Here is a 24,444-nt window from a genome sequence, read left to right on the forward strand (position 1 = left end):
TAAGTATATGGGTTAGTGAGAGAAGTTTATTTTTCAGAAATATCTCAAATGCAGTGCCATGACTAAATATTAACTTTCTTTGGTGCAACCTACCTCACTGCTGTTTATCTGTTTACATAATCTATTTTTACTGTGATTTCAGGAGAATTAGTTCACTAAGGTAATTAAAATGCACTGACCCTTTTGTTTCCCTAGATTGATTTATAAAAATTAGTTTGTATGCATTTGGTCATCAGTTTCATAGATTTTGGCCTCTTAGAAGATTGGAATTGGGCCAGCTAGGTGGCCCAGTGGATAGAGCACCAGCCCTAGAGTCAGGAGGACCTGAGTTCAAATCTGGTCTCAGAAACCTAATAATTGTTTAGCTATGGGATCTTGGGCAAGTCACTTAAATAAAATTTTAAAAAATAAGAAAAAAGATTGGAATTCCCAGTAGAAAGTAACTAAAATGATATGGTACCAACAATAAATAAATGAATAGTTAAATAAAGTATTTTTTCCCCATTTATTCATTCATCATTTAATTTTGAAATTCTTTTGTTTTTTAAATTTTGAGTTCCATATTCTTTGCCTCCTTTCTACTCTTTCCCCACTCACTGAGAAGGCAACCATTATAGTATAAATTACATATAGATAGATAGATAGATAGATAGATAGATAGATAGATAGATAGATAGATGGATGATACGTATTTCTGTATTAGCCATATTACAAAACAAAGTAAAAAAAATAGAGAAAATTATGCTTCAGTTTGCATTCAATGTTCATGGAAATAGAATAGAATTTTTTAAAGTATTTCTATAAAATATATCTATAAAGTATATCTACTAAAATAGAATTTTATAAAGTATTTCTTAGACAAGCATAGCTTACAAATCGTGGCAAACAACTGTGTCTTGGCTTTGAAAGTTGAGCAAAATCTTTTTTTTTCTCTGTGGGTAATTTTGTTTAAAAACCCAACTGGGTTTTCCCTGATGAAGTAATTGTGTAATTCTGTTAGATTTTTATCTTTCTGACATTTTGAGGAAGAGCAAAGGCATGGTTGAGAGAAAATATAGCTTTAACAAAAATTTCACAAAAATAACTGTCATGAATATATTGATAGATGAATAAAAGACTAAGATCTTTGAAAATGTGTTAACTTTATTGACATTGAATATTTCTAAGGTCTTTTTTGTCTTTCCCCCTCCCTTTTATATTTTTGATCCAATAATAGACTTTTTAAAAAATCTTAATAGTATTTTATTTTAACAATTACATGTAGAGATAGTTTTCAGAATTCATTTTTGTAGAATTTTCTCCTTGTTCCCCTTTCCCACCCCTTCCCCCAGAGAACAAGCAATCTGATATAGGTTATATATGTACATTCATGTTAAACTGCTAATTGTCTTTCTTATCTTTTTTTTCCCCAAGTACTTGTTGGGCTCACTTTATGCAGCATTAAAGCTTGAAAGTTTGGAAATATTTGAGCAATTTCAATGTGAAACACACCAAGATATTCCTTTTAATGATGAATGGAGCAGCTGTAGTGAAGAAGTACCACGAAAAAGGCAGCGGCTAAGTTTATCATCAAATCATTTCTCTAACTCAGCAGAACAGACAAAAGAGTAAGGCTGTAATTCTGTTTGTGTTTACTATGTTAGTAGAGCCTCATTAGCACTTTGTTAAATATTTGCTTTTCCTAAGATTTAAATATATCCAATTTATTTTGCCTAAACTTAAAAGAATGCTTTTGTATTCATGCTTACTGCAAAATTGAAATTGATTCATTTGTTTACAGTTATTTACAGTGATTGAACAGGTTTTCCTAGTCTCTATTTAATTTTTCTTTTCAAATTTCTTAAAGCCATGAGGTTACTTTAGAGACTAGTAATTTATGGAATTATTTCATGTAAGAAACATTAAAACAGATGTTAGATCAAACATTAATTTTTGCTGTAAACCTAGTTTAGCATATATTTTAGTATTAAACATTCTGTATTTTTATATTTAATTTTTTTTAACTGTTTCTACCTGAATGAATTACCTGAAATAATTATTATTAATTACAGAATTAGGCATGTGGATATGAATGAAAAGAACATGTTATGGAATGCACTGATCAAGAAAGTTGAATCTCTTCTCCATCTCCTTGAGGAAAATAGTTTGGAGAACTCCATTATTCAGACATTAGAAGGAGTTGTTGTCATTTTGAAGTTGACTGCTCTGTGTACTGTTCACTGTTCTCAGCAAACCTCAGACTGGTAAAAGCAATTCAGACTGATCTATAATTGATAAATTTGACTTTAAGAGATTTTATTAGAAGGCCTAATTTGCTCATTTCATTGAGATTATCTGTAGTGTACAAAGCCCCCTTGGCCTGATTATATATAGGTGAATTTTAGAGCTGAAAGGTACTTTAAAAACTATCTAAGTTAGCTGTATCTTTTTGCAGATGAGAAAAGTGATTCTCAGAGATGGTAAATGATTTGCCTAAGGTTTCACAGCTAGTTAGTAGCAGAGTTTCTCATTATATTGTGAGAAGCTTACATTTTGGCTTCTAACCACATTACTCTAATGGGTAGCCGGGTGGTGCAGGATAGAGCACTGGCCTTGTAGTCAGTAGGACAGAAGTTTGAATCTGCCTCAGACACTAGATTCTTACTGGGTGACCTTGGACAAGTGACTTCACTCTGACTCATATCCAGGACCATCTCCAGTCACCCTGATTTATATCTAGCCACTGGACTCAGATGGCTCTGGAGGAGAAATTGAGACTGGGGATTTAGCGCAGCCTCCCTCACTCAAATCCAATTTATGTGCTTGTCATGGTAACACCTCTCTGATGCCATGGTTTTCTTTGAAAATGAAGGACAGTGGGCGGCTAGGTGGCGTAGTGGATAAAGCACCGGCCCTGGAGTCAGGAGTACCTGTGTTCAAATCCGGTCTCAGACACTTAATAATTACCTAGCTGTGTGGTGTTGGGCAAGCCACCTAACCCCATTTGCCTTGCAAAAACCCAAAAAAGAAAGAAAGAAAAAAAAAGAAAAGAAAATGAAGGACACACACAAAAAACCCCACTCTACTGTAACTGTGCTCTTCAAGGCTTCCAGTGATTGCTTAACTAAGTGGAATGACCTTCTTTAAATAAGAACTGTGTCTCAACATACATACAAGATAAACTGGAGGTAATCCCATAGGGAAGGCACTAACATTAAAGAGGACTGAGAAAGACCTGGTTAAAAAGTGCGATTTTAACTGAGACTTAAAGAAAACTAGTAATTGGAGGTAAGGAGGGAGAGAATTCTAGGTAGGGAGGAAAACCATGGAGTCTTGGCCCAGAATCACTGAATTGTAGAGTACATGTTTTGTTGGAGAGTAAGATATAAGAAGATGAGAAAAGAGAAAAGGCCAGGTTCTAAAAGGCTTTAAAAGGTAACTGAGAATTTTATATTGATTATGGAGGCAAGAGATTAGCCACTGTCATTTATTGAATAGGGGAGTTGACAGCATTAGATCTCTCCTTTAGGAAGGAGGATGGACTAGAGTAGATTCAGACTTGAGGCAGGCTCCAGAATACTTTTTCAGTAGTTCAGCTATGAACTGGTGAGAGGCTGCATTAGGCTGATGATAGTGTCAAGAGAGAGAGAGAGAAGAGGCCATATCCAAGAAATGTTGAGAGGGTAACATCTTCAAAACCTGACAACAGATTGGATATTGGGTGAAAAAAATGTAAGAAATCAAAGATGACAACTGGGGGGGGCGGAGACTCGGGGTGCTGGGGGATGCCAAATATCTTTAACAGTAATAAAAAGCTTTGGAAAAAATACGGCTTGGGGGAAAGAAAACAAGGTCATTTTGGACTTAAGTTTATGGTACAGTAAAGTTGAGATCTTTAATAAGCAATTAGAAGTGTCTGACTGAAGATAATCAAGGTTTCCTGATGTTGTCCTACTCTTTTCAACAATACATGAATAGGAGTGAAGGAGGAAATCTACTGAAAATAATCTAGGGTTGAAGGTTTGTCAAGACACAGGACAAATTCAGAGCGAAGCATAGTGGAGAGATAATATGGTTCACCATATTATGGTTCACCAGGGGTTGAGATAGGAAAAGGAGGAGAGTATGCCCAGTGTGTGAGATTGGTGACCTGAAGATGAACTGAGGGTGGAAGGAATGAAGATAATGGAGAAAAAAGAACTCAAACAGAGATAGGAATCATAAGCCATAGGAAAAGATGTAATGATGAAGGATTATGAGCAGCTAAAGAAGTTCAGAGTTGATGAACATAAATGTAGAACAGTTGGAGTGATTAGCACCACCGAACTGTAGCGGAATTGAGTAGACTGAAGAATTGGTAAGTTAGGGTATTTGTGCATTTTTATCTCCTTATCATGTATATTGAAGTCTCCTTATATAAATTGTGGCAGATAGAAACTGAGCCAGGGTCTGAGTTCTTGGAGAGAAGATAGTAGAGGGAGAATCTGGAAGTGGCAATGGGGAGTATGGAGTGTGGTGACTGTCACTACTTAGTATTGAGCATATGTGAGTGGAAAGTGTATTATCCATTCCTGGAAAAGACCACGGATGCAATGTTGTCAGCCAGAATTGGGAGAGTTGGAAAGGAGCAAGTTTAGTATGAATGAAAGAAAATTTATTATGGGACATGTATTTCAGAGCCCATAGTAGAAGGGATAGGCTATTCAATAGTAAATACCACACTGAAAGCCACTCACATCTGTCCACATAATAACTCAGTCTTATTTCCCGTTTTATGCCTTCTTACACTTTTCTCCCCTCACACGCTCTACATTTGCTCTACATTCATCTTGAATGTGAAACTGCTGCTAATTAAAACAGATTAACATACCTTCATAAGCAAAAACAGAAATCTCAAGTTAAAAATGATTCTATTCGGGGTGGCTAGGTGGTGTAGTGGATACAGCACCGGCCTTGGAGTCAGGAGTACCTGGGTTCAAATCCAGTCTCAGACACTTAATAATTACCTAGCTGTGTGGCCTTGGGCAAGCTACTTAACCCCGTTTGCCTTGCAAAAACCTAAAAAAAAAAATGATTCTATTCAACAAAACTAATACATTTGCATATTTAATTGTACCTTTCATTTTTTGTTAGAATGAGAAAGGTACATAGAATAATTTTGAATTTTTTAGGTATTCATAATTGCTTTTGACTTTGGAATACTATCAAGGTTTTGTTCTGATTTTTTTTTTTCATTTACAGCAGCCTTAATTATAAAGTCATTCCCCATAAAAATAAAATGATATCTTCAGACTTAACAATGAATGTACAAATAACCTGGCTGTCTCAGGATCTTATCACAAGAATGCTTAAGATATGTAGATGCTTATTAGAATCTGTTCAGAAGCCTAATCTGGAACCAGTGATTGATCGACTGCTGAAAATATTTGATGCTTTGTTTTATATGCAAGGTAAGTTGTAGAAATAATCAAGAAACTGGAAAACCTTTAAAAGTGAAATCACTATATAATTGGCTTTTTTGGTTGAGTTACTAGTTTCTAAAGTTTAAATTCACATCTTTATTTTTAATTTAAAAATTTTTTAAATGATTTAAGTTTATTTTTCCCAATTACATGTAAAAACAATTTTTAACATTCTTTTTTTAAAATTTTAAGTTCCTAATTCTCTTCATGTTTGCCTCCTTCCCTTTCACCATTGAGAAGGCAAGCAGTTTTATATAGGTTATACATGTATTGACATACAAAATATATTTCTATATTAGTCATGTTGTGAAATATGACCCCCCAAAAATCAGGAAAAAAATCTTTAAAAAAGTATACTTTCTCTGAGGCACCATCTCAACCCCTCTTAGATTGGCCAATATGACTAGAAAAGATAATGATCAGTGGTGCAAGTGATGTGGGAAATCTGGGATACAGATACATTGTTGGTGGAGCTATGAACTGATCCAGCCTTTCTGGAGAGTAATTTGGAATTATGCCCAGAGGGCAATAAAAATATGCATAGTCTTTGATCCAGCAATACCACTACTGGGTCTACACCCTGAAGAGATGAAGGATAAAAGCATCACTTGTACAAAAATATTCATAGGAGCCCTGTTTGTGGTGCTAAAGAATTGCAAATCAAGGGGATGCCCATCAACTGGGGAATGGTTGAACAAATTATGGCATATGTATGTTATGGAACACTATTATTCTATTAGAAAGCAAGAGGGATGGGATTTCAGACAAGCCAGACTTGCATGAACTGATGTTGGGTGAGAGGAGCAGAGCCAGAAGAACATTATATGCCTTACAACAATATGGGATGATGATCAACCTTGATGGACTTGTTCATTTAGTAGTGCAACAATCAAAAACAATTTCAAGGGATTTGTTATCCATATCCAGAGAAGAAACTGAAGTTTAAATAAAGACCAAAGCTCATTATCTAAAATTTTTAAAAGTTTTCTTTCTTCCTTTTGAATCTGATTCTTTTCTCACAACATGCTCAATTTCAGTCTATGTTTAGCCTGGTTACAAATGTAGAACCAATATTGAATTGCTTTCTGTTGGGGAGGAGGGAGAAGAATTGTAAAACTCAAAACCTAGCAAAAAACAAAATGATTGGTAAAAACCACCATTGTATGTAGTTGGAGAAGCATGCATACACACACACACACACACACACACACACACACACACACACACACACGAGAGAGAGAGAGAGAGAGAGAGAGAGAGAGAGAGAGAGAGAGAGAATGCTTTAATCTGCATTCAGACACCATCATTTATTTCCCTGAAGGTGGATAACATTTTTTTGTTATAATTCCTTCATAACTGACTTAAGTCATTAAATTGCTGAAAGTAGCTAAGTCATTTACAGTGTACATATTTTTAGAATGTACAAATGTGTTTCTTAGGTTTTCTAATTTGCTTATTCTGCTATATCCTGCTATATTGTTTTTGTAGCCCTGAATTCTTTTTAGTGAAATATTTTGATTTAACTTTTCTTACAATGTATATTTTTTATAAAATATATTCTTTTAATTCAAATGATTTCATTGGTTTGCATAGGTTTTCTTTTAAAAGTTGATGTGTCGGGGCGGCTAGGTGGCGCAGTGGATGGAGCACTGGCCCTGGAGTCAGGAGTCCCTGAGTTCAAATCCGGCCTCAGACACTTAATAATGACCTAGCTGTGTGGCCTTGGGCAAGCCACTTAACCCCATTTGCCTTGCAAAAAAAAAACCTAAAAAAAATAAAATAAAAGTCGATGTGTCAAGGCAGCTAGGTGGCACAGTGGTTAGAGCACTGGCCCTGGAGTCAGAAAGATCTGAGTTAAGATTTGGCCTCAGACACTTAACCTTGGGCAAATCACTTAATCCTGTTGCCTTACAAAAATCCAAAAAAAAGTTGCTGTGTCTGAAAATTCTTCGGTCTCTTGGACTTAGCTCAAATATTCTTTAATGGCATGCATGCCTTTCAGAAGGCACAGACTTTGAAGCTTTCTAGCTTGCTGTAACATCTGTAATAATTTGCTATCTTAGTCTTTGACAAACTAGAGTTATCTCCATTCTAAAACTAGACATCAGACTTTTCTGACACCTATATTAATAAGCTAAAATTCATTTATATAAAAGCAATATATGTTGTTATATAATACATACATTTATTTTATTTTTAAAAACTTTAGAGATATAGTAAAGATTGAAATTCAATTAATTACCTATTGTTACTTGTTTTTTAGTAAAAACTCCATTTGAAGAAAAGATTCTGGAGGATTTGTGTGGAATGTTATCACTTCCATGGATTTGTAGCTATCCTGATGATCCCTCTTTAAAGTTGACCACTTTTGGCACTGATCTTCTGTCTCTGAGCCAAAGTATTTCAGATAGTTTCTGTAAGTGTAAAATACAATTGTGGCTGTTTCATTGTCCCTAATAGCAATTTTCTATTATAGTTTATATTATACTTTAATTTTAGAATATTACCTTTAATTCTATTAGATAAACATATGCCTAATGTTTATTAACTTTGCAATAAATATTTCCAATTAGTGATACAAGATAACACTATTAAATAAACTTCTTCTTTTCAGCACCCCAGGCACAGTCACAGTGTTTATACCTTTTGACTTTGTTCCCGAAAAATATATATCTTGAATGGAGAACAACAGTATATTATGGGGCAATGCAAAGCCCCCATGAAATAATTCGTGCTAGTTGTGTTAGAGGATTCTCTATCTTGTTGCATCAACGGAGTAAAAATTCTTACAAAAGAATTCCCAAGATTCTCATGTATGTATTATTTGTTTAGATTCTTTAATTGACATTTTAAAGTACTCAATATGTGTTTGCTGATGGTAATTCAGAGGAGATAGCATTTTTAGTTTGAAAATCTATGCATTTTTTGCTATAACTTGCTCCTGATCGATGTCTTAACGCAAATGATCATGTTAATATTTCTAACAAGGCTACCTAAGTAAATATCCAGAAAGATAACCTTTTTCCCCCCCTAAATACAGAGATAAAGTCAAAGATGATCTGGGTACCGTCAAGAAAGAATTTGCCACTGTACTTGGACAACTAATTTGTACTCTTTGTGGCTCATTTGAGTGGAAAAGTCCTTTAACAGAACCTGTTTCTGAGGATGGAAATGTTGGTGTCTTCTGTAAGAACCTCACAGTTGCTTCTGATTGTAAACAATCATTTTCTCTACTAAAAGCTTCTGTTTGCAAGCCAGTCCTTCTCTTGCTGAAAAAAAAAGTGCCTAGTCCAGTAAAATTGGGTAAGTATTGTTTTATTGGCTAGTTTGCAATCATCTTGGGGCTTTAGGGCTTGTAAAAAAATTGCACCAAAGTAAATGAATAAGAATTTTAGCAAAGGTTTTAAAAATACATTTCACAGAACTAAAAAACTGCTTTTCAGACCATTATACTTATTAAATTCATCATCATTTTAACTATTTTCTATTTTCTAAACAGTATTTTAACTAGTATTTTCTAATAGGCTCACAATATAATAATCTCACATTGTAAAATGTAAAATATAATATAGGAATATATTTGTCGTAGTAACCCAATAAATTAGATAGTGAAGTTCCTTATTTTATAAAAGAGGAAAATGAAGATCAGACTTGTCCACAGATTATTTGAATTAAACTAAAAAAAATCCCATGGTCACAGTTTGTTAGTAAATATCAGTTATTCCCTTTTGGCTGGCCTATAGGAAGGATTTACTAAATGAAATCTTACGACAGCAACATAATAGCTAGTGTGACTTTAAGGTTTACATTGATAATCTTTTTTCCTCATAAACTGATGAAGTACATGGTGTTATTATCCCCTTTGACAAATGAAAAAGTGAAGCTGAAAAAGTTTGTGACCTGCCCAGTGCTACCAGTCTGAGACTAGATTTGAATTCAGGTCTTTCTTACTATTCTATTCTCTTACAACATCAAAAGAGATAAATTTTAAAACCTTAGAAATAGTATTGTCTTAGGGATGCTATAAAATATTCACGTGAGATTTTTAAGTTCTTTAGAAGATACTTGAATGACTTTGTTCAACATTTATTGTAGCTTATTTTTTGACTGAGTCATTGAACTCTGGACTAATCAAGTGAAAAATAGTGGAAATGATGAACTTATTGAGAGATTCTTATTCCAGTATAAATGTGGAATATTATAAAGATTTTTGTCATTCTTGATATCATTAGATGACAGCTTAAAAGTTTTATTGTAAAGTATTTTGTTCATTGAAATGTTTCCTTATATATTTTAAAATATGTTAATTAGATGATATATATGTTTTACCCTTTAGCGTTCATAGGTAATCTGCCTCATCTTTGTAAGCACCTAAATTTTCGGGAAGATGAAGCAGATGTAAAAATAGTTCTTGGCACCTTATTAAATTTAATGGAAGATCCCGACAAAGATGTGAGGATGGCTTTTAGTGGAAGCATCAGATATATATTGGAATCCTTAGACTCTGAAGATGGATTTATAAAAGAGGTTGACTTTTAATTTCTAATCATTGTCATTATTATAAATCTTGTTCTAAAAACATTTTTAATCAATTATTGGATTTTTTTGTTAACAGCTTTTTGTCATGAGAATGAGAGAGGCATATACACATGCTCAAATATCAAGAAATAATGAATTGAAGGATACTTTGATTCTAACAACAGGGGATATTGGAAGGTATATTTGACTCCATATTTGCATTATTACTTATTCCCTCTAAATTAATGACATTTTGCTATATTTTACCATTTATCAAACTTAACAAAATACTAATTTGCTAACATAACATACTTGTCATAGACTAAACTTTGCAAGTAACCACGTCTTTCTCTGCTATTATATTCTGGTATGTGAGGCCATAGATTTAGAGTTGAAGGATCCTAGGAGTGATCTAATTCAACTTCTTCATTTATAATTGAAGAAACTGAGACAGTACTCAGAGTCACAGAGTTATACCCAGAGTCACAGAGTTAGTAAGTGGCAAAGCCAGGATTCAGATCCATTCTATCACTGCGCATCCCCTATTCCCTAATCTCAGTCTTTAAATATCTTTATCTTAGCTTTCTTTAAAATGTGTGATTTCTTTATGCATAGTTTTCCATTAACATGGTTAGCATTTACTATTGAATTAATGGAGGGAAAATAATTAAAAAATGATTGATTTACATGTCCTGAACCATGTCTTGCCATTGTATTAAAACCAAAATTCTGTTAATGCAATCTATGAAGAATATAATTTAATAAGGAAAAGTCTTTGTTCAAAAAAGAGGAAATAACGTCCACTGTTACATATGAAGAGAAAACTTGATAAATTCATACTTCACTTTTTTCCTAGTTGTATTATATGTGAAAATCCTTCTGAGAAGAATTTTACGAGAGATAGGTTTATTTGGAGGGAACTTGACATTTTTATATAACCAGGGACACTAATAAAGTCTTTTATCTTTTAAGGGCGGCAAAAGGAGATTTGGTGCCTTTTGCTCTCTTGCACCTCTTGCATTGTTTGTTGTCCAAATCACCGTCTATTTCTGGAGCAGCATACACAGAAATCAGAGCACTAGCTGCAGCCAAATGTGTGAAACTGCAAACCTTTTTCAGCCAGTACAAGAAACCTATCTGCCAGGTACAAGCCCATGACCCATTTTGTGGTATTTGTAAGAAGCACATTGTCTTTGGTCTAAGTATATCTTGTTTTCCTTAAAAGCGAAATTCCATTTGTGGCTAAAATACCATTTTATGTTGCAGTATCTATAAAGACACCAGATACATTCCTTATATGTACATGAATATGAATGTACATACATATTCATAATGAGTTAATGTGTTTTCCTTTTCATTACCTTTCTCTGCCATATCAGTAGCCTTTCTTTTTATTCTTAGGTGATATCTTGTTTTATAATAGTTTTTAGTGAGAGAAAAATTAATTTATCCCCATGGCATTTTAACTTGCTTTTCTTATTGAATCAATTCATGTCCAAGAATTCAATCATTTAAATTTCATGGATTAATTTTTTTTCTGTGATAGCATTTTCCTTTTAGTGATAGAAACTGATATTAAGTTGTTTATGTTCTAGTTTTTGGTGGAATCCCTCCATTCCAGTCAGAAGACAGCACTCCCCAATACTCCATGTCAGACTTCTGAGATGAGAAAGCAAGATGTTACTCGTCAACAGGAAATGACACGAAATATCTTATCTGAAATTTCCAATGTTTTTGATTTTACTGATAGTAATCTGTTCCTTACTGTAAGTTGCAAAATATGGTTTATTTTTAATTAAATGTTTTTGTTTTGTCTATTGCTTATTCTCCTTTTGTTTTGATTTTTTTTTTCAGTTGGTCATGTATTTAGTCATAAAAACTTAATCTTACTTAGAATTCTGAATTTCACTGGTTTTCTTTTAATTTTGATTTAGGCAAGTAAGGCATACTAAGGAACCTAAACTCATATTGTTCTGGGATTACAAGCTAAATGGTCAGCTGTCTTATGACTTGCCACTGCAGCCTTCATGCATTTCTTAGTCTAGGCATCTAGGACATGTGCTGATGCTTGACTAGCTGTGTGAACTTGGGCAAGTGACGTAACTTCTACCTCAGTTTCTTCCTCTGTAAAATACATTTAATAATACCTAGTCTCCAGGGTTTTTGTGAGGGTCAAATGAAATATTGGTAGCATATCTAGAAGAGTGACTGATAAAAGTAAGTGCTACATAAATGCTACCTATAATAATTGTCATCATCATCATCATCATTATTGCTGTTACTATGTAGTAAATATTTGTTGAGTGCTTAGCAATATGAGCAATACAAAGAAGTGTTCTATACTTCATCTTCAGGGAATTTACCATTCATATAGGATGACAAGAAGCATGCACATAAAAATTAAGTAATACTTCAGTGTTGAAAAGGCTCAAATCTAAGCCATTTCTAATTACAATTTATAGTATTCCCAAACAAAAGGCAACATTCCATAATTAGAAACATAGATGTCCAACTCCCTCATTTTATAAGTGAGGGAACTGAGGTATGGGAAAAGGCTAAGTGACTTGCTTTTCTTGATTGAGTATAAGAACTAATATGATTTCTGATAATAAAATGTCAGGGATTCCAGGGTAGTACCATTTTGTGGAAATGATGGTTAAAGAAAGATTTTACATTTTCCCATTCAGATTAAACTGAGAACCTCAGAGAAAAGTACTATATTTTGTAATATCTTTCTGCAGAGAGTTAGCAGTATGAAAGGGCTAAAATTAGACTACACAGTAACAAGTCCAAAATTGGGAATCCCATTGGAAATTGTGGAACCACTATTCTTTATCATAGTTTAGTAAATTATCTTTTCACATTCTAAAACATTTGGATAAAAAAGGTAAAATCTTTTTAGCTAGTTATAGTAATGTTTCCCATTTCAAATGTAAGTTAAAAATGCATAAATAATTTTCTTAAAAATTTATTTATTTGTTTTTGAATTTTACAGGTTTTCCCCAGTCTTGCTGCTCTTCCCCTCCCACTGCCCACAGAAGGCAATCTGTTACTCTGTACATTGTTTCCATGCTGTACATTGATCTAAATTGAATGTGTTGAGAGAGAAATCATATCCTTAAGGAAAAAAATAAAATATAAGAGCTAGCAAAATTCCATAAGATTATTTTTTTTAATTAAAGGTAAAGTATATAGATAACTTGAGAGAAAAGAAGCATTCAAACAGTTATTATGAAGAATGAGATAGAGTCAGAGAAAGATGAAAGGATCAGGGTGCAGCAGTGAAGACTTAGTTGTATCCTGAACTCTCTAGTCTTACATTGTCCTGGACATCTCCCCCTGGTGTCTCAATAGTACCTTCTACTCAACTTAAATTTAACATAGGGACTTAGGTCGGCACAAAAACACTTTAGTGACCATAATATCCAGAAATCCTACCATCTAAATAAATGTATTTTTTTGATTTCTTTATGCAGAGGACATTACAGGTACTGTTACCTGACCTTGCTGCCAAAGCCAGTCCAGCAGCCTCTGCCCTCATTCGAACAATAGGAAAACAACTAAATGTAAACCGTAGAGAGATATTAATAAATAACTTCAAATACATCTTTTCCCACTTGGTCTGCTCTTGCTCCAAAGATGAACTGGAACGTGCACTTCATTACCTCCAGGTAATTGAATATTTGTCAGTTATTTTATAATTATCATTAGAACAGTATTAGAGGAAGTCTTTTGAGTAAGCAGTAATGTAGACACTAGCAGAATGATGCCAACTATAACATACCACTTAAATCAGGGTGTCCAATTTTTTAACTCTTGGCTTTCATTGTCCAACAAAAATCTGTAAAGGACTGCATACAGAATTCTGTACTCACTCATGAATATAATGCAGCCCACATTACCCATGAGCACATCATCAAATACAAGGTCATGGGTTAGACACATCTGATTTAAATCTTTGTTTCACTCTATAATGTGTAATTTACTTGGAAAGTGATGCTGGAGCCAGAGACTGAAATTTTTTGGATGATAGAGGAGTTTAGATTTTATCTAGATACAGTGGGGATCCACTGTAACTTTATGAAGAGAAGTGATACACTCAGACCTGCATTTTAGCAACATCAGTTTGCCAATTATGGGAAGGTCAGATTGGAAACAGGAGAGACTGGGATAAAGAGACCAATTCAGAGGCAATCAGAACAAACCAGATGAGAGGGAATAAGGCCTAAGTCAGAATGTTTGTAGTATAGTTGGTTTTGAAGGAAGAATCAATAGGGGCAGTCAGTCAACTGATTGACTAAGAAGGGTAAGAGTGAAGATTCAACAATGATGCCTAGCCCTGAGAATCTGGGTGACTAAAAATGGTGGTATACTTGGCAGAAGTAAGGGAGTTTGTAGAAAAGATAAGGGGCTCTACTTTGCACATATTAAGTTTGATATGTTTATGGAACATTCATATGAAATCTAGTGGGGGCTAGAAATGAGGAATATATAGATTTGGGAGTTGATCTCCTTAGGAATAGAATTTGATCTTTTTTTTTTTTAAATGGAAAAATATAAGTAATACAGATTAAATTTACAAATGTGTCATGTCTACCACTGCCCACCAGTGAGCCGGGTGTTAAACATTTACCAGCAAACTCCACATACCTGAGTTTTTCCCTAAATTAAAGGGAATAGCCCTTGAACTTTGTTCAAACTCCACAGTTCCTTATCTGGATGGCACTCTCCTTTGCAGACAGCCCCAAATTGTTCTGGATTGTTGTATTGATGGAATGAATGAGTCCTTCAAGGTTGAACATCACCCCCATGTTGCTGTTAGGGTGTACAGTGTTTTTCTGGTTCTGCTCATCTCACTCAACATCAGCTCATGCAAATCCCTCCTGGCTTTCCTGAAATCCCGTTCCTCCTGGTTTCTAATAGAACAGTAGTGTTCCCTGACATACACATACCACAGTTTGCTAAGTCATTACCCAATTGAAGGATATTTACTTGATTTCCAATTCTTTGCCACCAAAAAAAGGGTGCTATGAATATTTTTATACAAGTGATGGTTTTACCCTTTTTCATCATCTCTTCAGGGTATATAGACCCAATAGTGGTATTGCTGGGTATGCACATTTTTATTGCCCTTTGGACATAGTTCCAAATAGCTCTCCAGAAGGGTTGGATGAGTTCACGGCTCCACCAACAGTGTAATAGTGTCCCAGGTTTCCCACAACCCTTCCAACAATGATCATTATCCTTTCTGGTCATATTGGCTAGTCTGAGAGGTATGAGGTGGTACCTCAGAGAAGCTTTAATTCGCATTTCTCTGATAATTAATGATTTAGAGCAATTTTTCATATGGCTATGGATTGCTTTCACCTCCTCATCTGTAAATTGCCTTTGCATATCCTTTGACCATTTGTCAGTTGGGGAATGACTTTTTGTTTTAAAAATATGACTCAGTTCTCTGTATATTTTAGAAATGAGTCCTTTGTCAGAATCATTAGCTGTAAAGATTGTTTTCCAATTTACCACATTTCTTTTGATCTTGGTTACATTGGTTTTATCTGTGCAAAAGCTTTTTAATTTAATGTAATTGAAATCATCTAATTGGTTTTTGGTGATGTTCTCCAATTCTTCCTTAGTCAGAAACTGCTCCCCTTTCCATAGATCTGACAGGTAAACTAATCCTTTATCTTCTAATTTGCTTATAGTATTGTTTTTCATAAGTTCTGTAACCATTTGGATCTTATCTTGGTAAAGGGTGTGAGGTGTTGGTCTAATCTAAGTTTCTTCCATACTAACTTCCAATTATCCCAGCAGTTTTTATCAAAGAGGGAGTTTTTATCACAATGGCTGGACTCTTTGGGTTTATCAAACAGCAGATTGCTGTAATTGTTTCCTGCTTTTGCACCTAGTCTATTCCACTGGTCCACCACTCTATTTCTTAGCCAATACCAAACAGTTTTGATGACTGATGCTTTATAATAACATTTTAGATCAGGTAGGGCTAAGCCCCCTTCTTTTGCACTTTTTTTCATTAAGTTCCTGGAAATTCTTGACTTTTTCTTTCTCCTTATGAATTTACTTAGAATTTTTTCTAATTCATTTAAGTAATTTTTTGGACGTTTGATTGGTAGGGGACTAAACAGGTAGTTTAGTTTTGGTAGAATTGTCATTTTTATTATATTAGCTCTACCTATCCATAAGCAGTTGATATTTGCCCAATTATTTAAATCTGATTTAATTTGTGTGAGAAGTGTTTTATAATTGTTTTCAAAAAGTTTCTGAGTCTGTCTTGGCAAATAGACTCACAGGTATTTTATATTGTCTGAAGTTACTTTGAATGAGATTTCTCTTTCTAGCTCTTCCTGCTGTATCTTGCTAGACATATATAGAAAAGTTAAGGATTTATGAGGGTTTATTTTATAACCTACAACTTTGCTAAAACTGCTAATTGTTTCTAGTAGGTATTTTGGATGATTTCTTGGGATTCTCTAGGTAGACCATCATGTCATCTGCGAAGAGTGAGAATTTTGTCTCTTCCTTCCCAATTCTAATTATTCAATTTCTTCTTCTCTAATTGTTGAAGATAACATTTCTAATATGATATTGAATAGTAGTGGTGATAATGGGCATCCTTGTTTCACCCCTGATCTTATTGGGAATGCTTCTGGCCTATCCCTGTTGCATATAATGCTTGTTGATGGTTTCAGATAGATATTGTTATTATTCTAAGCAACAGTCCATTTATTCCTACACACTCTCTCTAGTGTTTTTAGTAGGAATGGGTGCTGTATTTTGTCAAAAGCTTTTTCAGCATCCATTGATATAATCATATAATTTCTAATAGGTTTGTTGTTGATATAATTAACTATACTTACAGTTTTCCTAATATTGAACCAACCCTGCATTCCTGGGATAAATCCTACTTGGTCAAAATGTAATATCCGAGTGATAAGTTGTTGTAATAATTTTGTGAAGATTTTATTTAAGATTTTTGCATCTATATTCATCAGGGAAATAGGTCTATAATTTTCTTTCTCTGTTTTTATTCTTTTATGGTTTAGGTAACAGTACCATTTTGGTTTCATAGAAAGAGTTAGGCAGAGTTCCATCTTTCCCTAGTTTTCCAAAGAGTTTATACAGAATTGGAACCAATTGTTCCTTAAATATTTGGTAGAATTCACTTGTGAATCCGTCAGACCCTGGAGATTTTTTCTTAGGGAGTTCAATGATGGCTTGTTGAATTCCTTTTTTCTGAGATAGGGTTGTTTAGGTATTTAATCTCCTCTTCATTTAACCTGGGCAACTTATATTTTTGTAAATATTCATCCATTTCACTTAGATTATCAAATTTATTGGCTTAGAGTTGGGCAAAAAAATTTCGAATTATTTAATTTCCTCCTCATTGGTGGTGAGTTCACCTTTTTATTTATGATATTACCAATTTGGTTTTCTTTCTCTTTTATAATGAAATTGACCAGAGATATATCAAGTTTATTGTTTTTTCATAATACCAACTTTTGGTTTCATTTATTGATTGAATAGTTTTTTTGCTTTCGATTTTATTAATTTCTCCTTTAATGTTTAGAATTTCTAATTTGGTATTTAATTGGGGATTTTTAATTTGTTCTTTCTCTAATTTTTTTAGTTGCATGTTTAGTTCATTGATGTCCTCTTTCTCCAATTTATTCATGCAAGCATTTAAAGCTATCATATATCCCCTGAGATCTGCTTTGAGCGAATCCCATAGGTTTGGGTATGTTGTTTCATTATTGTCATTATCTAGGATAAAATGGTTAATTCTTTCTATAATTTGTTTTTTGCTCCACTCATTGTTTAAAATGAGGTTATTCAGTTTCCAATTTGTTCTGGGTCCATATCTCCTTGGCCCTATATTGCATATGATTTTTATTGCATTGTGATCTGAGAAAGATGAATTCACTATTTCTGCCTTTCTGTAGTTGATCATTAGGTTTTTATGTCCTAGTACATGGTCAGTTTTTGTATAAGTTCCATGTACTGCAGAGAAAAAGGTATATTCCTTTCTATCCCCATTCAATTTCCTCCATAAGTCTACCATATCTAGTTTTTCTAACAATCTAATTACCTCCTTAACTTCTTTCTTATTTATTTTATTATTCAATTTATCTAGATCTGAGAGTGGGAGGTTGAGGTCTCCCACTAGTAGAGTTTTGCTTTCTCTCTTCCTGTAGTTCTTTCAGCTTCTTCTCTAAGAATTTGGTTGCTATCCCATTGGGTGCATACACATATATATACACACACACACACACACACACACACACACACACTATTGAAATAACTTTATTGTCTTTGGTATCTTTTAGGAGGATAAAGTTTCCTTCCTTATCTCTTTTAATGCTGTCTGTTTTTGCTGCTGCTTTGTCTCAGATAAGGATTGCTACCCCTGCTTTTTTTACTTCAGCTGAAGCAAAATATATTTTACTCCAACCTTTTCTTTTTTTTATCAGAAGCAGAACTTTATTTAATTTCTTTTTTTAATTTATTTTTTATTCTCATTTTGTACAAATGTTTTTCTTTACATTAATAAAATATACTTGTTTACAAGTAAACAAAATACCCCTCCCCCCATGAATATAGATAGACTTGCTTGGGCAAAAAAGTAAAGGGGGGAGAAAAAAATTAAAATTAAAAAAAATAATAGTAATAATTGTAGGTATGGCCAGGTGGTGCAATGGACAAAGCACCAGCCCTGGAGCCACGAGCACCCGAGTCCATATCCAGCCTCATAAACCCAATAATCACCCAGCCATGTGACATGCAAGCCACCTGATCCCCACTGCCCTGCAAAAACCAAAAAGAAGAAAAAAAAAGACCCAAAATAAGATAAAATAGTAATAATAGTAGGGGTGGCTGGGTGGCAGACAGAGCATTGGCCCTTGAGCCAGGAGCACCCAGGTCCGAATCCGGCCCCAGACACCCAATGATCACCCTGCTATGTGGCCCCAGGCAGGCCACCCAGCCCCACCTGCCCTGCACCCTCCCCCAAATAATAATAACAAAAAAATGTGTTTCAGTCTTTGTTCTAACACCATCTACTCTGTCGTGAGTGGATCACATTCTTTATGATAAGTCCATCACAAAAGTTACTTCCATATTTTTCCAACGTTGCCATTGCTGATCGCAATTCCCCCCTTTCTTATTTCTCCACTACCATGTACTATATTTTCTCTCTCCTTTCACTCTGACTCTGCTGTAGGGTCACTGAGTGCCACAGCAGACAGATCCCTGGTCCTGGGGCCAAGAAGCCCTGAGCCCCCATACCACCCCTTGGGCCCAGCATCCACCTGGCCCTATGGTCCTGGGCAGGCCATCCAATCCCAGCCCCTTGCAAGAAGTAAAAAAAGAAAATGTGTTATATCTGACCACTGTCCCCCCATGGTCCATCCTCTCCTCCTTTATTCACATCCCCACCCCTTCCCCCTGCTCCCCCTCCTTCTTACTCCAGTTGTCTATACCCCATTGAGTATATTTGTTGTTTCCTCTCCTAGCCATCTCTGATGAGAGCAAAGGTTCCCTCATTCCCCCTTGCCTCCCCCCTTCCATATCATTGCAATAGCTCATTGTAATAAAAAAAAATCTTATTATGTGAAATAGCCTGAACTATTCCCCCTCTCCTTTTTCTTTCTCCCATTCCATTTCCCTTTTTTTTATTGACTCCATTTTTACACCATATTTCATTTTCGAATTCAGCTTTCTCCTGTGCTTCAACTATAAAAGCTCCCTCTACCTGCTCTATTAACTGAGATGGTTCATATGAATATTATCAGTATCATTTTTCTATACATGCAGTTCATCCTCATTAAGTCCTTCATATTTCCCCCCTCTCCTCCAATCTCCATGCTTCACCTGAGGCCTGCATCTGAAGATCAAACCTTCTGTTCAGCTCTGGCCATTCCAAAAGGAACCTTTGAAATTCCCCTGGTTCATTGAAAGTCCATCTTTTTCCCTGGAAGAGGACATTCAGCCTCGCTGGGTAGTTCATTCTTGGCTGCATTCTAAGTTCTTTTGCCTTCCGGTATATTGTGTTCCAAGCCCTACGAGCTTCCAATGTAGATGCTGCTAAGTCCTGAGTGATCCTGACTGCAGCTCCATGATATTTGAACTGTGTCCTTCTGGCTGCTTGTAATATTTTCTCTTTGACTTGGGAGTTCTGGAACTTGGCTATAATATTCCTGGGGGGTGTTTTTTTGGGATCTCTTTCTCGGGGGGATCGGTGGATTCTCTCCATTTCTATTTTGCCCTCTGCTTCTAGAATATCAGGGCAATTTTCCTGTAGTAGTTCTTTGAAAATGATGTCAAGGCTCTTTTCTTGATCATGACTTTCAGGTATTCCAATAATTTTCAAATTATCTTTCCTAAGTCTGTTTTCCATATCAGTTGTTTTTTCAATGAGATATTTCACATTTTCTTCTAATTTTTCATTTTTTTGGTTTTGAAGTATTGATTCCTGATTTCTGGTAAATTCAGCAATCTCCCTGAGTTTTATTCTCTGTCTGAAGGATCTGTTTTCCTCAGAGAGTTTTCTTATCTCTTTTTCCATCTGGCCAATTTTGCTTTTTAAAGCATTCTTCTCCTCAATAACTTTTTTGAACTGTTTTATCCATTTGACCTAAGCTGTTTTTTAGCATGCTATTTTCTTCAGCATTTTTTTGGATTTCCTTGACTGAGCTGCTGACTTCATTTTCATGTTTTTCCTGCACCTCTCTCCTTTCTTTTCCCAGTTTTTCTTCTAACTCCCTCATTTGGTTTTCAAAGTCTTTTTTGAGCTCTATTATAGCCTGAGCCCAATTTCTGTCTTTCTTGGAGTCTTTAGATGCAGGAGCTTGTGCTTCCTCATCTTCAGACTGAGTATTTTGATCCTTCTTGGGCTCATTTGCATATTTCTCAATTGTCTTCCTCTTGTTTCTTTGTTCAGTTTCCCAGCCTAAGCCTGTTTTTTTGGGGTGCTTCCTGACCTTTTGGGACACTCCCACAAGGTTCTCAGTGTGTGAGGTTCTGTCCTCCCTCCTGGTCTGTGAATGACCATAAGTGCCCCCCTCTGCCATGGGGCTGAGGTGGGGGGCGCTCTGGTGTTCTGTCGGGGGGGGGCAGACTGCAATCAGGATCTGAATGTGGTCAGAGCCCCAGAGTCCTGTTCCAGAGGCAGAGGACAGAGCTCAGCAGTCTCTCTCTTCACTCCCCTCCTTCAGCTCAATGGGCTCATGCCCTGGGGGGCTCCTGCTTAACAGGCTCCACCTGTTTCTGTTTCTGGGTCTCGGCTGCTGAAAGACCAGGCTGCTGGCTGCGTGCCCTGAGGGCTGGGCTCCATGTGCTTGCTCTGACAGAGGTCCCCCACTGTTCCCCAGCTTTGTGCCAGTACTCCCCCGGGGTGCAGCTCAGGCAACTCCCCGCTGCTGTGAGCTGAGGCTCCCAGCGCCCTGGGGCTGCCTCCGGGAGGCTGAGGTTCTTTGGCTCTGGTGGGCCACCCCTCTGGCTGCTGCCCCTCCGGCCCCGGGGAGCAGAGCCTTTCTGCTCTTTTCCAGGTTACCTTGAGTAGGAGAACTGCCTCACTGGGTGCCTTTGTGGGTTCTGTCTCTTGAAAGTTTAGTTAGAGTCCTTAGTTTATGAGTTTTTATCAGAGAGCTCCTAAGACTGGATCCCTTCATGTGGCCATCTTGGCTCCACCCCAACCTTTTATCTTTACTCCACATGTATCTCTCTGCTTCAAATGAGTTTCTTGTAAGCAGCATATTGTAGGATTCTGGTTTTTAATCCACTCTGCTTATTTGCTTATGTTTTAAGTGAGAGTTCATCCCATTCACATTCAAAGTTATGATTACCAATTCTTTATTGCCCTCCATGCTATCTTCCCTTTGTTTGTATTTTCCCCCTTTCCCTCCCTTATCCGTATTCCCCAGTATTTTGTTTCTGAATACCACCACATTCAGTGTGTTTGCCCTCCTTTATCACACCCTCCCCTTTCTTTCCCCTTTCCCTTTTTCCCTTCCCCTCCTTTTGTTACATCCCCTTTTTTCCTCACTCCCCTTCCCTTTCTCCGTTCCCCCTTCCCCTTTTCCCCTTTTAATACTTGAAAGGTTAGATGTTTTTTAAGTTAACTAAGTGTGTGTAAGTTGACTTTAAGCCAAGTCTGATGAGAAGATTCAGGTGTTTCTCATCTTCTCCCTTCTTCCCCTCTATTACCATAGGTATTTTGTACCTCTTAGTGTAATGAGATTTACCCCATTCAATCCCCTCCTTCCTCCCGTCTCCTTCCTGTCTCCCTTTTTAAGGAGGTAGTGTTCTTTTAGATCATTCTATCTGAGTCATAGAAAATTCTGAGTATCTGTCACTTCTCGCTAAGTACATTCTATCTAATTGAGTTAAAATTCTTGAGAGTTATTAGAATCTTTATTCCAAGTGGGGTTAAAGCCAGTTACATCCCATCAGATAGCAATCTCATGGATAGGTCATGAATGTCCATCACTTCTGGCTAGGTATATTTTCTCTGTTAGAGTTACAATTCTCAAGATTTATGAGAATCTTTTCCCCATGCTAGGATATAGCCAATTTCAGCTTATTGGATAGCAGTTTTTTTCCTTTTACCCCCCCCCCCCTTTTTTTAACCTTTTCATGTATCTCTTGAACCTCCTGTTTGATGTCCAGATTTTTCTATTTAGCTCTGGTCTTTTCATCAGAAATTTTTGGAATTCTACCATTTTGTTAAATATCCATCTCTTTCCCTGGAAGAGAAGGCTCAGCTTTGCAGGATAGTGGATTCTTGGCTGTATTCCAACCTCTCTTGCTTTTTTGAAATATCTCCTTCCAGGCCTTTCTGTCCCTTAATGTTAATGCAGCCAGGTCCTGCATAATCCTTACTGTGACTCCTTGATATTTAAATTGTTTCTTTCTGACTGCTTGCAGGATTTTCTCTTTTATCTGATAGTTCTGGAATTTGGCCGCAATGTTCCTTGGTGTTTTCATTTTCGGATCTTTTTCTGGAGGGGGATTGATGTATTCTTTCAATAACTACTTCGCCCTCTGGTTCCATGATATCAGGGCAGTTTTCCAACTCTAGATCCTGTAATATTAAGTCCAGGATTTTTTTCTCTTCATTGTTTTCAAGAAGTCCAATAATTCTCAGGTTGCCCCCCCACACCTGTTCTCGGGGTCAGTGGTTTTGCTAATGAGGTATTTTACGTTTTCTTCTATTTTTTTCTATTTTTTGATTTTGTTTAACTGGCTCTTGCTGTGTCATGGAGTCATTAGTTTCTGCAGACTCCATTCTTTTTTTTAGGGAGGAATTTTCTCCATTAACCTTTTGCAACTCCTATTCCAATTGGTCCATTCTGCTTTTGAAAGAGCTTTCCATTTGACCAATTGAGGTTTTCAGAGAATTATTTTCTTGTTGCATTTGCCCATTTGAGGATCTGAGAGAATTATTCTCATTTTGTATTTGTCCAATTGAGGATCTGAGAGATTTATTCTCATTTTGTATTTGTTCAATTGTATTTTCTAAGGATTTGTTTTCTTGTTGCAAGGTATTAATTGTCTCTCCCAAATTTTCCAGTTGATTTTAAACTCCTTCCTTATTTCTTCCTGTGCTGAAGACCAGATTGTGTTCTCAGAGGTTTTAGATCTCTCTGAGTTAGGGTCTTTTCCTTCTAAGAATTTTTCTATGAATCCAACTTTTCGCTGACCCTTTCATCAACCCTTGAGTTGGGGAAGGGCTGGTTCACAGGGGCTTGGCTGTGCTAGAGGCTTTACTCACTGAGTGTAATGTCTCCAGCCGGCCAGTAGGGGGTGCTGATTGCTTTCTCTGGAATGTCTGTAACCTTGATTGAGGCCTTCTCCCTTAGCTTGAAGGGAGGAGTTGGAGCTATTGAGTCCTTTTGCCTTCAATCAATGGTGGGCTTTAGGTCATTCCTCTCCCTATTATCAGCTGTGCTGGTTCTTCTGCTCACACACCTGTGCCTGAGGCAGAAGTAGTCTGGAATTGTTTGTTCTGGGAAGAGACCTCAGCCATAATGGAGGCATGGGCTCAGAGTTCCTCAGACCAGAGGAGCCCAGGGATGGTGTCCGCAGCTCTCCTGCACCAGAACTCTCCCCCCAGCCCTGTTGGCAAGTTCCAGAGGGTCAGCACCAACACCAGTGCCTCTGCTCCCTAGTTGACTCAAGCTCCCACCATCTAGCCCCACCGCTGATCCAGCAGGTCCAGCTCTTGGGCCCTCAGACTCCTAGTCTCCAATTCAGCCGCTAATCTGGCTGATCTGGGGCTTATCCACCCTCTGTGCCCAGACTCACCCCCTTGAATTCGCCCAATGCTGCTGTAGGAGGCAAATCCTGAGGTAGATGTTTTCTCCTGGCTTTTCTTTCTGGGTTTTGTGGGTCGGATTTCTGTTAAGAGGGTTGTTTCATATGATAGATGGGCAAAGATCAGGAGACTTTAGAACTGTGCCTGTCTTCTCTCCGC

At 36.4% G+C, this 24,444-nt stretch overlaps 1 protein-coding gene across 1 annotated transcript in view; it reads left to right on the forward strand.

Annotated features, from left to right (window-relative positions):
- The window catches only part of ATR (ATR checkpoint kinase), a 126,846-nt gene that overhangs the window by 13,620 nt on the left and 88,782 nt on the right, over nt 1–24,444 (forward strand). Inside the window, exons 5-15 of the mRNA XM_074191158.1 lie at nt 1,414–1,607; nt 2,052–2,243; nt 5,221–5,429; nt 7,705–7,857; nt 8,056–8,254; nt 8,482–8,744; nt 9,778–9,968; nt 10,057–10,157; nt 10,932–11,103; nt 11,555–11,725; nt 13,436–13,630. Coding sequence (XP_074047259.1) covers nt 1,414–1,607; nt 2,052–2,243; nt 5,221–5,429; nt 7,705–7,857; nt 8,056–8,254; nt 8,482–8,744; nt 9,778–9,968; nt 10,057–10,157; nt 10,932–11,103; nt 11,555–11,725; nt 13,436–13,630 — 2,040 coding nt within the window. The remainder of the gene's footprint in view (nt 1–1,413; nt 1,608–2,051; nt 2,244–5,220; nt 5,430–7,704; nt 7,858–8,055; nt 8,255–8,481; nt 8,745–9,777; nt 9,969–10,056; nt 10,158–10,931; nt 11,104–11,554; nt 11,726–13,435; nt 13,631–24,444) is intronic.

This window comes from Macrotis lagotis, chromosome 6 (assembly GCF_037893015.1).
Source record: "Macrotis lagotis isolate mMagLag1 chromosome 6, bilby.v1.9.chrom.fasta, whole genome shotgun sequence".
Taxonomy (NCBI): Eukaryota; Metazoa; Chordata; class Mammalia; order Peramelemorphia; family Peramelidae; genus Macrotis; species Macrotis lagotis.